This window comes from Pelodiscus sinensis, chromosome 14, assembly GCF_052426305.1.
Source record: "Pelodiscus sinensis isolate ZL-2025 chromosome 14, ASM5242630v1, whole genome shotgun sequence".
NCBI lineage: Eukaryota > Metazoa > Chordata > Testudines > Trionychidae > Pelodiscus > Pelodiscus sinensis.
The window spans coordinates 40,656,142-40,673,050 of record NC_143065.1 but is presented as its reverse complement, the minus strand read 5'-3'; the positions used below and the strand labels follow the sequence as shown (position 1 = coordinate 40,673,050).

Genomic DNA, 16,909 nt, shown 5'->3' with positions numbered 1-16,909 from the left:
AACAGGACAGAGGAGTGGGTGGGGCTGCCTAGAGGGCTGAGACCAGTTGCTGGGTGTGTGAGTTCAGTTTTTCGGCTGGCTTAGGGAGAAGGGAGTCTAGCTGGGTTGGGGGGCCGTGCAAGGGCCAGAGCCAGGGGTCTGGGTCCCCCTGTCCTCAAGATGGATTGTACTGACGGTTCCTGTAACAACAAGTCTGTGCTACTCTGTGCCCCTGTCAGCAAATAAATCTTCTGTTCTTCCTGCTGGCTGGTAGATGGGGGTGTAGGGCTGAGTGATTCCCCCACACTCTGACAGCTGGCGAGTGGTATCACACTTTGGGGTGGTACCAGGTACCTCTGGGCCTGAGCCAGAGTGGGAGAAGCAACACCCAAACAAGCCTTTAAAAAATGAATGCCACAATATATATTCGTGCATTGGAAATATTTATCCAGACCCCGTATTTGAAATGATACAGTCTACAACAGAGCCTTGCCGGGCTACAAAATTGGTATCCGCATCTGCATCCAAAAAACCGATACTCAGATATCTACGTCCATCCGGATATAAAGCGGATATCTGCACATTTGCAGGGTTCTAGATACAAAATTTGTATCCACAGCCGCAAAAATGAGCCGCGGATATCTGCATCCATATCTGCAGCTGTGGATACCCGCACCTATAAAGCGGATATCTGCAGTTTTGTAGGGCTCTAGCCTGGCTTATTCTGGGTCTGTTTAATATAGGCATACACATACATGAGGGGATGCAGCAAAACCTGTCGGTTTTCACTCTGCCTGCTAGCTTTGCTGGCACCTCTTAGCAGGCTGATAAAAGTTCAAGTCTGTTCGCTTTCAGACCCGGACCTTCTGGGCCTAGATGATAAGAAACAGGAGCGCAAAGCCAGCCCACGTGGCCTGGTTTTCAGGAGTGCGGTTGCTTGGTTGTGCCGTGGAAATTATCTGGGTTCGTGTGCCAAGGTCACAGGTTCAAATCTCACCTGCTAGCTGGCGTAAGTGGCACAGATTGATGCTAGGAATCTCTAACGTTAGATCGGCCGCCCCGGTAGAAAAGTTGCAGTGGGAAACCTGACATTTCGTAGTCTCTGTTAGCGAGATGGGGGCAGATTGTCCCACTTCGGCTGGCTGTGGGGTTTCCTGCCCCTTGCTGAAGCATATGGCATTGGCCACTGTCCCCGACTGGGCGAAATGGACCTCAGATCTGGTCCAGTCTAGCAATTCCTGTATCAGTACTGAGCCCCCGGTGGCAACTTCTGGTGTCCATGGGATCCGCTGGATACTTCATGTCTGGAAATGAGCCATGGATTTGAGTGCCTAAATGGGGGATTTAGGAGCCTGACTCTCATCACTGTAAAATGTTGGCAATGAGGTTTGGAAGGAAAAAGTTCCTCTGTGAACAGCATGTGGGCAGAGTGAGGCCTGGCCTTTCCAGCCCGTCTTCATGCTGTTTCTCCCAAGGCAGGCTGTCCGCTACGGTCACCAGCGTCTTTTGCCCTGACTCTCCCGCACCCGAACCAGACTCATTTCCCTCTGACGCTTTCGTGCAGCTGAAGAAACAGGGCCCAGAGTGAAGCTGAGCCAGGCCACGGATCAGTTACGTTGCACTGAGCCTGGGAACCTGGTGACGGCACAGTCCACCAACGATAGCCCTTGCCTCGGTGAATTTGAGTGGCTCTCCTTTGCTCCACGGAGGCATGAATGCAGGTCAAGCAGTCTGTTTTCATCGTAGCGCAACACCCAGGCGGCTTCTGGAGGAGACAAAAGGGTGTTTGCTTTGGGAAAGCCTTTCAGCAAGAAAAATGCGGCTGACCTGTTTTTAGATTCCGAACGTGAACACGCATTGTGAAGCCGGGGCCGCCTTCCGAGCACTCGTTGGGTAATTGGCACCAACAGGCCCAGGGAGCATAATTGGAGCAGTAATAATAAAATTGGCATCAATGAGACAGGCTTTGTGCTGCTTACGTTGGCACGGCGAAGGAGCCGGTGAGCCGTGGGGGCAGGAAATGAATAAGCATATCCCTAATTAACAAACTTCATCAACTAAATGCAGCCGGGGGAACCAAAGAGACAGTGGGCTGCTTTCAATGCATTTCAGGACAAGGGACTAGATGCCCAGAGAGAGAATTGCCAGTTTCTCTCTATTTCAAAACTTTGAATCTTTTAAGTAGTTTCCTTGAATAAACATCTCGGCTAAAATGTCCCCCAACATGGCAGGCGAGAGTTCTCCTTTGTGAAAGACGGGAAGAAAGAGCAGGCGAGCTTTTGCAGCAGCCTTTTGGACTGCACGAGCGAAGTTTGGTGTCTGCTGTAGGACTGACTAACGCGCAGCTAATGCTGCTGGGAGACCTGCAACCCCGTTTGGGGTGAGTGGAAGAGCTGCCCTTGAAACGGGGCCCTCTGTTTCCTTTCCCAAGTTGCCTGATGAAAGCAGCTGGAGGCTCTATGGAGGCTCCGTGGGTCGGGGGGCACCCCTGAGTTTCTATGAGTGTAAGAATCTTGGTCGGCAGGTCAGACAAGTGGGGACTGATCCCGCATTTCTTTTGGTCCCAAAAACTCTTGTTGGCGTCACTAGAAATTTTCAGGGTGTGAGGAATTGCAGGATCCAGCAGCCATGTGTTTAGTTGTTCCCCCATGGGGCTGTGTGTCCTTCCGATCGGGATTCATGAACTGAGCTGTCTCTGAGGGTGGATGACTGGCACAGTCACACCATGAATCGCTTAGAGGGAGGTTCTGCCACCACGCTAGGGGCCCTCTCCATAATCAGAGGGCCGTTGGGCAGTGGGGCCCGCAGCGTTTTGTAGATTCTTGGGGGTGTGGTTGAGTTCAAAGGATCAACTCAGTGCAACCCTTTTGCATGCTTTGAGCGGTCAGCTTTGTTACACGCCCGTGTGTGCGTGTGGGAGAGAGAAATAAACACGCCCCTGTTCCGCTGGAGGTCAGTCTTGCAGGGATGCAAAGTTAGTAAGAGCTAAGAGATTTCTTAGAAGCTCGTTAGTGTGTTATCTAAGCAAATAATCTGAGGACCAGGCTCTAAATTCCTGGGTAGAGTAGCTGGACCAGAGTGTGAATGTTTCACCTAGCTTTGGAGAAGCCACTGGGCACCTATCACCCATCCAGGTTTTCCCAGGATTCTCCTGGTTTTCTCAGGATAATCCAACTCCAGTGCTTGCAGATCATTCCTAGCTCCCCTGTCAACTCCAGGTCCTCTTAAACACAGTCCTCTTGCACTGTGGGGGCAGGTCATTAGGGATGTCAACATGTAGTTGAGTACACGATTAACCGATACGCCTGGGCTAATCGGTTAATCTTATCGACTACACGCACTCCCCCCCTCCCTTGCCTCCGCATGAGAGGCAGAAAGTGTGTGTGTGGGTGGGGGGGGGGGGGGGACCAGCTTTTAAGCCAGCTCTTCACAAGCACTGGGTCTGTGGAGGTGTCAGCCCCTCCCCCACCCCAGTGCTGCTGCCTCTGATAGAGAGGCAGCGCCTCAGAGGATGAGGGGAGCAGGCAGGAGCCAGTCCACGTGGGAAGCCGGCTTTCAAGCTAGCTCCCTGTGCCTATCAGCTGCCACGAGCCGCTTTCCCCTTCCCCCCACCCCATTGTTGCCTCTATATCAGAGGCAGCTGTGCGAGGTGGGGGAGACGGAGGAGCCGATACACATGGGGAGCCAGCTTTTAAGCCAGCTCTCCTCACATTCCTCTTGGGGAGGGGGGACAGGGAAGACTGCTGCAGAGCAGCCTCTGTCCGCAGCGGGCCCAGGCTCAGAGACAGCTCTGTGTGATGCTGGTGCAGCCTCTGTACCTGGGGAGCTAGGGCCCCCCGCAGATAGAGGCTTCTGGCTCTGATACAGAGGCGGCAGTGCAGGGTGGCTCCCCGGGAGTGGGGCTGGGAGCGCACTGGCTGTGGGGCCCGCTCCTGGGGACTATTGAATAGTCGTGTCACTGCTACTGTTTTGTCCAGTTACATGACTATTCAGTTAATCGCTGTCTAACATCCCTACAGGTCATGATGAAACGTTAAGGCAACATGATGCTCCTTTCAGTAAGCGAGGCAGGCACATGGGCTTGGGGGCAGGAAATCGCGTGTTCTTACCCTACCGGCTTTGCCACTGACTCGGCCTGTGACCCTGAGCTAGTCCCTTTGCCTCTCTTGGCCTTGGCTTCTCCATCAGTAGCAAGGGGACAATAACACGGTGTCGGGTGTGTGTATCCTATCGACTTAGCTGGTAACTGAACCGAATGGCGGTAAACCAGGGCCGCTCTGTGGAGATGCCTGGCCGAAGATTAACTTCTGCGGCGTATTTATTCCAAAAAGCGATGTTTGCAGCCCAAAACCTTGTTATTTTTTCCAGCCCCCGGGAGACTTTATGAGGTGAAGCTGGTGGCGTTCAATAAGCACGAAGACGGCTATGCAGCTGTATGGAAGGGCAAAACAGAAAAGGCACCCGTGACGGCCGTAGGTAAGAAATATCCCCATGACTCGCAACCTTCTGCCCGCATGTCCAGCTCTCTTCTGCTCTGCCCCTGGTTCTGATGGCGCGAACAGGACACAGAAACGGAGGCAGACCAAGAGACGGCTCTAGCCCTGGTGTGCAACGTGCTCATTCCCCATTGAGAAGTAAGGGGGCTTTCCAAACTCTCAGAGCCACCAAAAATTGTTTCTTGGGTGGCAGCTGGAGAGTTCAGCATGTTATGGGATCAACCTTAATTATTCAGAGTAAAGCATCTTAGAGCAGGGAATGTCTCCCCTCTGTGTTACTACAATTGGTTGCCACTGCACTTAGATGGTCTGCATCCCTTCGGGTCCCTCTCCTGCCCCTGTAGCCCTTTCCCAGAAACTCGGGGGGAGCTGTGCTGGAAATGCAAGCTAGCTCTAGGTTCCACCCATTGTGCAGGGAAGGTCCAGCTGGCAGCATAGGCCCAGGAGTGGCCCTCTGGGGACCTGGGTTCTATTCCCAGGTCTGACACCAATCTGTTGTAGCAGGCCCTTTAATCCTGCTCCTTGGGCCTCTCTCTCTGCTCCTGCCCTTTGTCTGTTTAGAGTTTAAGCTCTTTGGGGAGGAACTTTTTCGAATTCAATGTTGGTACCTCACCCTAGCACGGTGGGGCCTCTCGTGGCTGTTGTCCTGCAACACATAAATCAAATGCAGCTACCAGGCCGAGTTTTTGAAGTGTAATACAAATTTGTTTCTAAATGTGCCAAAACTACAAATTTGGTGGTCTCATTTGTACAGCGCCTAGCACCGTGTTGTCCTGGTTCAAGACTAGGGCTCTTGGGCATTAGGATAATACAGATACATAATAATACAGACATGCACCAGTTTGTTTGTCTGGAAATGGGTGACAGGAGAGGGATCATGTGTGGATTAGCTGTTGTGTTCCCTCCCTCTGGAGCACCTGGGATTGACCACTGTCAGAAGACAGGATACAGGGCTAGATGGACCTTTGGTCTGACCCAGTGTGGTCATTCTTGCGTTCTTATTATTTCTTTCCCTTCGTGGTGAAATTAGGCTATTCTTGCAATCCCCAAAGCATCTTGTGTGTCTATTCATGATGATTGTGTGGCCCAACACTATTTTATCTGATCACCTGACAACCTTTAGTGGATTTCTCCCACACCGCTGACAGGCAGGGCTGTTATCCCCATTACACAGATGGGAAACTGAGGTAGAAGGTAACGAAGTGACTTGCCCGAGGTCACAAAGGAAGCCTGTGGCGGAACAGAGAATTTCTCCCATGTCCCAGGCTAGTGCTCTAACCACTGGGCCCCTCTTCCTCTTGATTCATCAGCATGAATATTTGTCTCCCATGCCTCTGATACTTGGGTATTTCTTTCTTCTTTCTGTACCATAGACCCGCCAGTTCAGAAGGGCCCCCCACTGCCCCCAGCCCATGTCTATGCAGAGTCCAACAGTTCAACCTCAATTTGGCTCAGATGGAAGAAACCAGACTTCACAACTGTCAAGATTGTCAATTACACCGTGCGTTTCAGCCCTTGGGGGCTGAAAAATGCCTCTCTCGTCACTTATTACACAAGGTAAGAGTGTCGCACAATAGGCCAAGACAGACAACGGCTGCCCTGTTGGAAAGCAAAGAGGCATGCAGGAGAAATGCAAGGGAACCTTGGAGCTTGGGGCATTAGTAGACCCTGTGCCTTTTGTGTCCAGGATGCACATGTCTCTGATTTGTGTCTGTTCACTTAATTTCTGAGTCAGGCAAAAAGTGGCTCCGGGAGAACCATCCATATCTGAAACACATAGGCTGTGTCTACATTGGCACCCCTTTCCAGAAAAGGGATGCTAATGAGACACTTCGGAATTGCAAATCCGCGGGGGATTTAAATATCCCCCGCGGCATTTGCATTTACATGGCTGCCGCTATTTTTCGGCTCGGGGTTAAGCCGGAGAAAAGCGCCAGTCTAGACGCGATTTTCCGGAAAATAAACCCTTTTCCGAAAGATCCCTTATTCCTACGCTTGAAAGTAGGAATAAGGGATCTTCCGGAAAAGGGTTTATTTTCCGGAAAATCGCGTCTAGACTGGCGCTTTTCTCCGGCTTAACCCCGAGCCGGAAAAAAGCGGCAGCCATGTAAATGCAAATGCCGCGGGGGATATTTAAATCCCCCGGGGCATTTGCAATTCCGACTGGTCTCATTAGCTTCCCTTTTCCGGAAAGGGGTGCCAATGTAGACACAGCCATAGTGTGGGCTTAGGAGAAAACACGTTTTTCATCTTTATTTACAGGGACCAGGTTGCCTGCTGGGATTTGTAATTCCCATGTTTTTATATTAAGGATAAAGCCATCTGTGGTAATGCCAGGTTTCTCCAAAATGGAGCTTTGCTTTAAAAATCCTGGTGTGTGTGTGTGTGTGTGTGTGTGTGTGTGTGTGTGTGTGTGTGTGTGTGTGTGTGTGTGTGTGTGTGTGTGTGTGTGCGCGCGCGCACACATGTGCGCGTGTATTTTTGGTGTCTTGTAGATTTACCTTCCAAGTTTCGATGCTTTTGTGGGTTCACGTTGTCCAAATTTTTCTCTGCAACAATCCGTACATAAAAGAATAACCACAAAGACTAGAAATGTTCTATTTTTGTGAATGGAGGCTGAGTCTCACATAATCCCATGACTCCTGGAGCTTGGGCTTTAAGAAACATCGGAAAGGTTGTGAGACTTGTGATAGGCTCGTGAGAGATGGGAGCACTCCTGCTTGGATCCGCTCCATTGCTGTTGTGGGTTCCGGGCAAGCTGCGGAGGCAGCTGGCGATGGGCCGCCCCGGCCTGTTTTAATCTGCTCCTTGTGTCTGTGTGCCTTGGCAGTTCTGATGAAGGGATTCTCATCAGCGGCTTGAAACCCTACACCAAGTATGAGTTTGCAGTCCAGTCGAACGGAGTTGGGATTGACGGGCCGTTCAGCAGCGTGGTGGAGAGTTTCACCCTGCCTGACCGTACGTACCGCCGTAATTGGGAAAAAATAGATCCCCAGACTCATGGAGAAGGCCAGTCCCACCCCATGTGCTTTGCCTGCCAGTGGCCTCTCTAATGACTGTTCTCAGCTGCCAATTCTTTTGTTCCCACGGTGCACTCAGGGGGCAGATGGAGCGTACGTGTGCAGTGAAAGGCTCGGGTGTCCTCTTCCCTGTCACTTGTCGCCCCTTGGTCCTCTTCTGCTTAGAGGTGTTTGAAAACACGTGAGCCATTCCAAAGCACAAGAAAGAGAGGCTGCCACTGGGCATGGTGAGCCCAGGAGAAAAGAATCAGAACTCAAGAGGAGCGACTGATACGAATCAGGGCAAACGTGCTTAGTGCAGATTTGGGTTTTCTTTTATTTGGGGGCAAGGTTCCCCCCAGAGGAATCCGGCTTCTAGTGAGAAATTGAGCTGCCCGAGGGCAGCTTGGAGCGATGGGCTAATGTGGTGAATGCCGACCAATGTCAAAAAGAGAGTAGCTGAGCCCAGCATGATGGGGTAGAGACCGTGGCAGGCGTTCAGACCTCCTGCTCCACCCTAAGGCTGCCAGCGGCTGAGCTCCCTTGGCTCTGGCCTACACTAGGGCTTTTCTTTTGAAATAATCCCTTGTAGGTCGAATTAAGAAGTGGAGCGTCCACACTCCCAAGCCTGTTGTTTTGCAATAAGGAGCCAGTTATTTTGAAATCTGTACCCCTGTTTTCCTCGGGGAATAGTGCTAATTTTAAAATAGTTATTACAAAACAGCGGCGGTCTGGTCACTCTGGTGCTGCTATTTCGAAATAACAACTCCCCAGAGTCATTCGAACGAATTACTTCCCAGTGCTTCCTGGGGCTCTATGTCGAGGTAGCGCGTCCACATTAATGGAACCTGCCTCGAACTCATTTCGAGGCTTCCCTGTAGTGTGGACACGCTAGTTCGATTTTGTTAAATCGGGAGTTAAGTCGATTTAAGTAATTTCGAACTAGTTTCCTAGTGTAGACATGCCCTGAGAAGCACTGCTAGTTCCAGGAAGCCCAGGGACAGCCTTTCTTGTCCAGTAGCTACCTCCAGAGGCTGCTTTGGGAATGAGTTTACCGCCAGGGTGGCCTCCCCAGCTAGCATTCCTAAGCCAGCTGTGGTGCCAGGAGAGCTTGATGGGAGGGGAAATTCAAATCCAGAAGGATGCATGGGGTGCAGAGGATGAGAAAGGTATCCGCATATTTTTTATCCAGTATCTGTTACTGAGCTGTGCTGCTGCACCCGCGTTTTCCTGCTGTGCCTTTGCTCGCTGGGCGAGACAGCCAACCTCCTCCACCTCTTGTTTGTGCTGCCGAGAGCAAGCCCTTCCATTCACTCCGAAGCGAACAGTGAGCAGCCCTGTTTGGGCACCATTCGCATCCACCAAAGTAGGTCCGTGTCTCCCTGGCACGTGCAGGTCACATCCGGCCGCCCAGCTCCCGTCGGCAAAGGCAGCGTTGGCACATGCCTGCTTCTGGGGTACCAACTTGGAGGGGTGGCCCAAGGAGCGGCGTTGTCACCGTTCCCCCTTTTGCTATCGGCACGCCCTTTCTCCCTCTTCAGGGCCGTCGACACCCCCCTCTGACCTCAGGCTGCATCCAATCAACCCGTACGCCGTACAGGTGCACTGGTGTCCCCCGGTCGAGCCCAACGGCATCATCGTGGAGTACGTCATCCTGTACAATGCGAACGACACGCAGCCCGACGACATGTGGACGCTGCTGAGGAAAGAAGGTGAGCCCCCGGCGTAGCTCAGGAGTGTGTCCGTTGGGTCCTGTCCACAGCAGAGGTGCGTTGACTTTGATCCCAGGTGGGCACATGTGCCAATCCTATTAAATGTCAGTTCAAAATCCCCCCTTTGCCCTCCCCTGTCTGCTTTCTATCGGAGGAGCGGGGTCGTGTGTCTGCTGTCCAGAGACATCTAATGAGCTGGCGGGCAGATAACGTCAGACAAGGCTGAGCTAAGCTGCAGGTGAATTAGAAATACCAGCCGCAAGGGAGCCCCGCCACGGAGAGCGAAGCATGAGCACTGAGAAGAGACTCTTGTGGGAGAGGAGATGGGTTGAGAGAGAGCTGGCTTCGCTTGCCAGCCGCCTCTTTAGCCAGGCTCGAGTGCTCTCCGGATCGGAACTGCGGAGAAACAAGAGCCCACTGCGCGCGGAAATTTCCATTGACAGAGCGCCTGGGCTGTGGCTCAGAGATAAGAGAGGCGACGAAAGCGGCAGGGTCGGGCACGTTCGCAGCTGCTCAGAAGCGAGGCTCTGCGAGCTAGAGGCTGTGAGCACTTCGGCTTCCTGAGATCATCCAGAAAGCCCCCCGCCAAACAAGGTCGCGCCCGGGTGTATCAGTTTTCACTGACCGCGAACAGTGCTGGGGCAAAGCCGCTGGCGGGGGGTGAAGCTCCTGCCAGTGACACAGGTCGGCGGGTCTGCTCCATGCAAAGGGCAGTGAAAAGTTAAGAGCCCCCCTGCTCGTTTCTTGCGGTTCGTTCACTCACTGGCCTGAAGAGGGACCGCACTTTTCAATAAGCTGGGCGGGTACGACATCAACAGGGCGCACACTGCACGGGTTACAGCCTGCCTAACCTACAGCTGGGTCTCCGGGTGTAACTCCAGTGGGGAATCCGCTTCCAGCGGGGGTATTTCTAGTGGGATCGGTTCTCAGCCTTACTCTGTGTGTCCGTGACCTGGAAGAAAAGAACCGCTACTGAGGAGGGGGAGAGACGACCCAGAGCGTGCGGGAGGGGTAAGTAAGGAAGAGGATAGGTCCGGGAGAGAGCGATCTGGATTGCTTGATAAGCTGGATGCAGACAATCAATCTGCATTTAGCACGGCCCAACGCTAAGGTAGATAGCTAGGAACAAAGACTGGGGGTCTGCTTACCAGCTGGGGGGCACGAGTCTGGGCAGCAGGGACGTATGTCTGTATTACTATTGCTGTGGATTACCCTAATGCCCAGGAGCCCTGGGCATGGACCCCAACAACACTGTGCCAATCAGCTGTTGGATAGTCAGCTGACCACTGTGGCCAAAAGGCCTAATGCCGTCCTTGGATGCCCAAGGAGGGATACTGATAAATGGAGAGGGTTCGGCCAGGGCTGTCCTTAGGATTTAAAGGGCCCTGCGCAGTGCTGTTAAACTGGTGGCCCTATGTCCGATGGCAGCCCATAGCAGATGACAGTTTTTCAAAGATGTGATTTTATGATCTTCAGCAACACGCTAATGACCTATTTTTAAAACAGATTTTAAACTCAGGTCCTGTCGACTAACACAGTACATTAGGAAACTGACAGCATATACCTGGGGTTGGCAAATGCCTGTTAAATGCCTTCATTACACCTAGACTGGCTCTTTCACAGGTTTGATGTTCTGCTAATAGCTCTGGCAGGCGTCTTCGCTTTTAAGTTAGCCAGATCCTCTCTGGAGGAGGTAGAGCCTCAGAACAGGGCTAGGAAGAGGCAGGTGGGTGGACACAAAGACCCAGTGCTGCCCCAAAATTTCAGGTGCCCTACACAACTGAGTCTTCTGCATCTTGGCAAGGACGGCTCTGGGTTCAGAGCTGAGCCACGAGAGTGAGTAAAGGACGTAAAGGGGGAAACCTGCCTTTCAGCGAGAGACACATGTAGCTCAGTCAGTTTAGCGTCCCAGGCAGGTTGCGGGGTGACTTGGCTGCAGTTGTTGAGCACTTCCACGGGGAACAGAAACGTGAGACTAGAACTGTGTTTCCCAAATGGTGTTCCACGGAACCCCAAATAAGGGTTCCACGAGAAAATTCCATTACAATAACATGTTATGATTTTTAAAAAATTAATATTTAAGCATTTATGAATGTTATTGAAAACAATTTCCATGTATGTTTTTCCATAAGCGTCCCTGTGTAATGTCAACCTAGCCAGAGACTGGAGACCATGATGTCACTACTCAGTCAGTCAGTGGTGCGATCACCTGTTATATACCCCCATAAATCCCCCTACTCACTCTCAGGGAGCGTGGACCCCGTGGGTGATCGAATACGAATATACTAGCACCGTGTCGGACAAAGTCGAAGCTTCAGCTGTCAAACTGGTTGCTTATTATTCTCCTTACTTATTTGTAGTGTACTTTTTCAGCTCTGTATATAAAACTGTTATTAGGGGGTTTGCAAAACTCTTTCAAGATTGAAAGGGTTCCGTGGCCACATAAAATTGGGAAACACAGACTAGAACCATCTCCAATGGCCGGCCTTTGAAACTAGATCCATTCAGACTGGAAATGTGGCACGTGTTTTTCATCGTGATGGTAACTAACGATTGGAGTCGCTTGCCAAGGGACGTGGTGCATTCTCCCTTGCTGCAATGTAAGCCAATTGCTTCTTGTCCTGATTGTGAACTGTTAATAGCTACTCTCTGAGACTGCTTATCCGAACAGTTATGCACCCACCTTATAGTAGTACATGAGTGAAGTTTCACACATGCTGGACCTGGCTGCTAGCAAGCGTAGTCGTTAGCGAAAACTTAACTGCCCTGGGGTAGAGAAGGTACCTCCTTACGGTGTGCTCCTTATGGTGCAGCAAAGAGAGCGGAACACAGTTCTGCAACCCCGCTCCCCCAGCATTTAAACTCTAACCATTAAACCTTCTTGCCTGCCTTTTTGAACAGGAAATATTTTCAGCACGGAGGTACATGGCTTGGAGAGCGACACCAGGTATTACTTTAAGATGGGAGCGAAGACAGTGGCAGGATCTGGGCCGTACTCGAACGTAAAGGATGTGCATACCCTCCGCGAGAAGCTGTCAGGTATTCCAGTGTCTGCTACCCACGGCACAGCCTCGAGGAGTCACGCCGAGCATTGAGACACGCTCCTTGCGTGCCCTTAGTTAGTCGTGCCAGGTAGCTGTGTGTGCAGGCGAATGCGTGAAACCACCTGATCCCGCCATGTGCTGCACACGGTATGAACATGCTTAAACCAGTGCAGGGGATCGAGACAAATTCAGTGCACACAGCTCCTGGTGGCAGTTGCCTTTATGTGTCTCGGGGCAGGATTTGGTTCTAATTCCCCACTTTGTGGCAGCCACGTTAGCTCACGTAGTGTTAAGGCCGCTGTATTTTAGACAGGTGCCGGTTTGTATCTGCTTCTGCGGTCACTGCCAAGTACTTCTTCTAATAGTGTGCATATTGGTGTGTGTTTTACGGGTCCCGCTGGAGGTCAACTCGTCCCATTTCCTCTGGGCTTTGGGGAATACTAGATCTCAATCAAGTATCAGAGGGGCGGCCGTGTTAGTCTGAATTTGCATGAACAACGAAAAGTCCTGTGGTACCTTATAGACTAACAGATTTATTGGAGCATAAAAAGCACAAAAGCTTATGCTCCAATAGATCCGAATCAGTAATCGGTGCCTATAATAAACACTCCCAAAGTTGATCGCGTCAGATGCACTGCGTCCCTTTCCTGTTAGAGCGCAAGACACTGATCATCTCTGTCCTTCACCTACTAGATGTTCTGGACATCCACTCGGTCACCGGGATCATCGTGGGAGTCTGCTTAGGTCTCCTCTGCATACTCTTCTGTATGTGTGCCAGCTTCCGCAGCAGCAAGCAAAGGTATGCATTGCATTTCTGGACAGCAAGTACTTTGCAGTTTCTTTCCCACATTGAGAGAGAACAATTGCATATCAGGCTCTTACAGATGCAGGCTGTAAGAATAATCTAGGCCATTCAGTATAAAATTCCTTCTCTGTAATGTTGCTTTGAGGGGCGTGCCTGCCAAGGAGCGCTTCCTAGTGAATGTCGTCTCCTCTGCTGGTGTTGCATGCTGTTGCAGTTGCTTCTCTTTAATTAGTATTGTTAGAGTAATTATCTTTGGACTAAAATAGAACGCTAATTGCCAGCAAAGAACATTGTCTTTTCCTCGTGTCTATGGACGCGCAGTACGGCTCTGATGTGTTTGGGTGCCCGGCTGATCATTAAAGACAGGCCCCGAGCTTCTTGCTGGGAAGTCTAGTACAGGATTCCCTTTCTTCCTGACGTAACGGAGCGTGTCAGCAGGGTCAGACCAGATCCTCAGTGGGGGTATGTTGGCCGAGCCAAGTTCTACTCTCTGTGCCAGCACCTGCCTGGAGGTGCCGAGAAAGGAAACCATTTGAAGTCCAACTTTTGACATCAGCTGTGGTTGTCGAGAGAGGCCTTGTGAGTAGGGATGTTAAAAAGCGTTTGTTTTTTTCAGTAAACGTGTAACCCCTGACATTTTTACCGTTTACACGTTTACCGTGGTGCTGTATCAGAGACAGCGAGGGGTGGGGGGGCGTGTGTGTAACCAGGAAGTTTACCCATGAGCCCATTTAAATGTGCACACTATCACCTCCCTAATTGTGAGCGGGTGGATTGAGCACAGGGCTGGGAAGTAGGAGCTCCCGAAGTCTCATTCGGGCTCTGCCCCAACCCACCCCCTCCCACAGCCTCTGACATGGGGATGACGAAACGTGTCAGCTCCCCGCGGGCGCACTCATCGTGAGGTGAATTCTAGCCGTTTTGCTCACGTTACAGGGCACGAAGCACCAGCCGGTGGGATCCGCTGGCCGGGGGCAGCTTGTAGAGACCGCACTGTGCTGGCGACAGTGCCCTGGCTCAGGGTGTATTGGCACAGGGCGCAGGCATTGGGTCTGAACCCTGAGCCCCGCACCCCGCGGAGCAGACCACAGCCGAACAGGTCCAGAGCTGGTGCGAACAGCCCAAGCAGAGAGGGGCACTTTGGTCCAGCAGCTACCAAATGCTCACAAGCTGGGACAGGAAGCACCTTGAGCTCTGATTGGCTGGCCAGGAGAGCACAGAGCTGTCAGCCCTCCGAGGTGCAAACCTTTGTTTGTTTCCTGTCCCCTGCAGGGAGGCTCTGCCGGGCCTAGATTCTCAAGCAGCCGGGAACCACCCCTCCTATCACCGGGGCAGGCAGGGACCGCCCGGGCCCAGCGCCAAGTCCGATTCTCATGAGCTGGAATCGCTCATGTCCCCGCTGTCTGAAGAGGCGCCCTTGCCCCTGCTGGACATCACGGAGCTGACGGAAGTGCACAGCCTCATCCATGCCGGCCTCCCCGATGATGGCGTTCGCGGGATAAGAAAGGTATTGCCCGTGCAAACGCTCCCCGCCGCCTGGCTCAGATAGGCCTCGTAGCCTGGAGCGGCATCACGGAGCCACGCTGTAGTGCACCGAGTCAGGGTCTGATTTCCCCTCTGGCTCTGGAAAGTGCTGGCCTGAATGCCATGCTAGCAAGGCGGGCTCCGGAATCAGCCGAGTATCCGTCACTAGAGAGTATTTCCTCTCGTGTGGCTATCCTGAGCTATTCCCCCCCCCCCCCCCAACACGCTGCTTTTCCTATCCAGCTGTGGTAAAAATTCCCCAGTTCCTACAGAGAGACCATCTCCTCACCGGTGACATACCCCTGCGATGCTTTGGGGGTCCACCCAGACTATTAAGGGGGTGAGTCACCACCTGCCCTGTAGCTCTGGATGCTTCTGTGCTGGGCAGTTTTGACTCAGAGCTCCACCACCAGCAGCCGCTCTCAGCACAACGACCTCCCCATGGCCTCCACCAGCCTGATTCCGCCTTGCCAGGTGACATCAACAGCCCTTCCAGTCCTGAGTCACTGCAAACCATCTCCCTTGCAGCATCCAGCCCCCCTCACAGGAGTTACCATGTTCACTGACTCCAGAGAGACAGCGCGCACGCCAACCTGCTAGAAGAGCAGAAGCTGCTGCCCTTAGGCTTAATACAAAATACTGAGAGTAATACAAGAGTAAGGCCTTGTCTTCACTCCGTGGAAGATTGACGCTGCCACGATCGATCTTCCGGAGCTCGATTTAGCGAGTCTAGTTAAGACTCGCTAAATCAAACTCAGAGGGCGCCCCTGCTGGCTGGCAGCCGGTACTCCTGCTCTTGTGAGGAGTAATGGAAGCCAACGGGAGCGTTTTTCCCCCATTGGCCTCCTGCTGTGGGGTTGCCGCCAAGCTGGTGTAGCTGGAGTTGCGTACATTTAAACCAAGCTGCCAAGTCTAGTATAGACCTGGCCTATGTCTGTTAGCAAAGGGCAGCGATGTAAGTGATAGGCAAGCAAGCATAGAAGACGCAGATGTGGTTCCAAGTCCAACCAAACAAAGCACCCTTTCTGCTGACAAAACCTCCCTCTCAGCCCCTTACACCTTTAGTCCAAGGAGGTTTCTCACTCATATTATGTCTCCAGCAACTCTGGCCTTCCAGGCTAAGAGAATGCAACTCTCAAGGCCTGAAGGGTGCTGTACCCCATTGTCCTGCAGTGGTGGACACCTCAAGTCTTTGGACGCATCAAGTCTCTCAGCAGGTCCTGATATCCTCAAGGTTCATGTCTGTTTGGAAGCCCTGCTGGGGGTTTTGCTCGCTGTGTTCTCCAGGGAGCTGATGCCGTGTTAGTTTTGGCAGTCCCCTGGGAGTTTGCAATGCAAATGGTATGCCTGTGGTCCCCGAAGTAAATGGACGTTCTTGCTTTGTGGTTGCCTCCAAGAGGTGCTGGCCATTCTCCTTTAGAAAAACCTGCTTTGCCTCCTTGGTTTGTTTACCAACTCCAAGGCAGAGAGTATCCAGAATGTCACGTACAGCGTCACATTCGTACACTTAGTGTTGAGTTTAACGGCCAAAGTGGGGTTCAATCTCAAGGCACCTTTTAAATAAGTATCATGACAAGAGAGAGTGAGGTGTATTTAGCTGATCCATCCAGGTGAGTTTTAGGATTTCAGGCTAGAGGGCCCTTTGCCACCTGCTCTTAGGGTCACATCCAGTCTCCTGTGTGCTGGAGAGACCCAACAGAAAAGCAGGGGAGAGTCCCGGAGCTCAGTCTGCTACACTCCTGTGACGCTGATCCATAGATGCTGTTGTAGCTTCCAGACGGGGTAGATCCTCTGGCTGCCAGGATACCGTCTTGGGGAGGGACGGAATAGTGGCTGGAGCTTCATAGTTATAGATTCGTGACTTGTGGCTTCTTCTGCCTCAGTTCAGCTCCACCTCCTCACTGGGGCACAACTCTGGGGCTAGAGCAGAGAGTCTGGCCTCGCAGAAGTGCAGTTCTTCTGCTCCATCCAGGTCCTTCGTGCCCAAAATGGAGGAGGGTCAGGGTTTGTTCCAGGCTTCTGTATCCAGTCCAAATGTCCCAGTGGCCTTCGCAGCTAGAGAACCAAGGGGAGAGACAAGGGGAAAATGTCTCACCTTCTCAATCTACTTAGCACCATCATGAGTCCACTCGGACCAAACCATGATCGGCCCCTAGAATTTCATAGGGTTGAGACTAACCGAGTTCTGTAGGAAACAATTAGGGATTTTTAGAAATTAAACCTACAGCATTTAAAAGAGACATAATAGGCTTTCTTTAGCTTTTTCCATCCTGTGGAATGAGGACATAGGAGAGATTTCAATCTCCACACTATTCTATGAGATGGTTAAAAATACTGTATAGGAAGGTCC

The 16,909-nt window shown here is 52.0% G+C and overlaps 1 protein-coding gene across 4 annotated transcripts in view; it reads left to right on the top strand.

Annotated features, from left to right (window-relative positions):
- IGDCC4 (immunoglobulin superfamily DCC subclass member 4) overlaps positions 1-16,909 on the top strand; it is a 232,508-nt gene that overhangs the window by 181,311 nt on the left and 34,288 nt on the right. For all 4 annotated transcript variants that reach the window (XM_075896896.2, XM_075896895.2, XM_006129178.5 and 1 more), the window contains 7 exons: positions 4,348-4,455; positions 5,849-6,032; positions 7,306-7,433; positions 9,016-9,186; positions 12,088-12,225; positions 12,924-13,029; positions 14,308-14,542. In XM_075896896.2, coding sequence (XP_075753011.2) covers positions 4,348-4,455; positions 5,849-6,032; positions 7,306-7,433; positions 9,016-9,186; positions 12,088-12,225; positions 12,924-13,029; positions 14,308-14,542 — 1,070 coding nt within the window. The remainder of the gene's footprint in view (positions 1-4,347; positions 4,456-5,848; positions 6,033-7,305; positions 7,434-9,015; positions 9,187-12,087; positions 12,226-12,923; positions 13,030-14,307; positions 14,543-16,909) is intronic.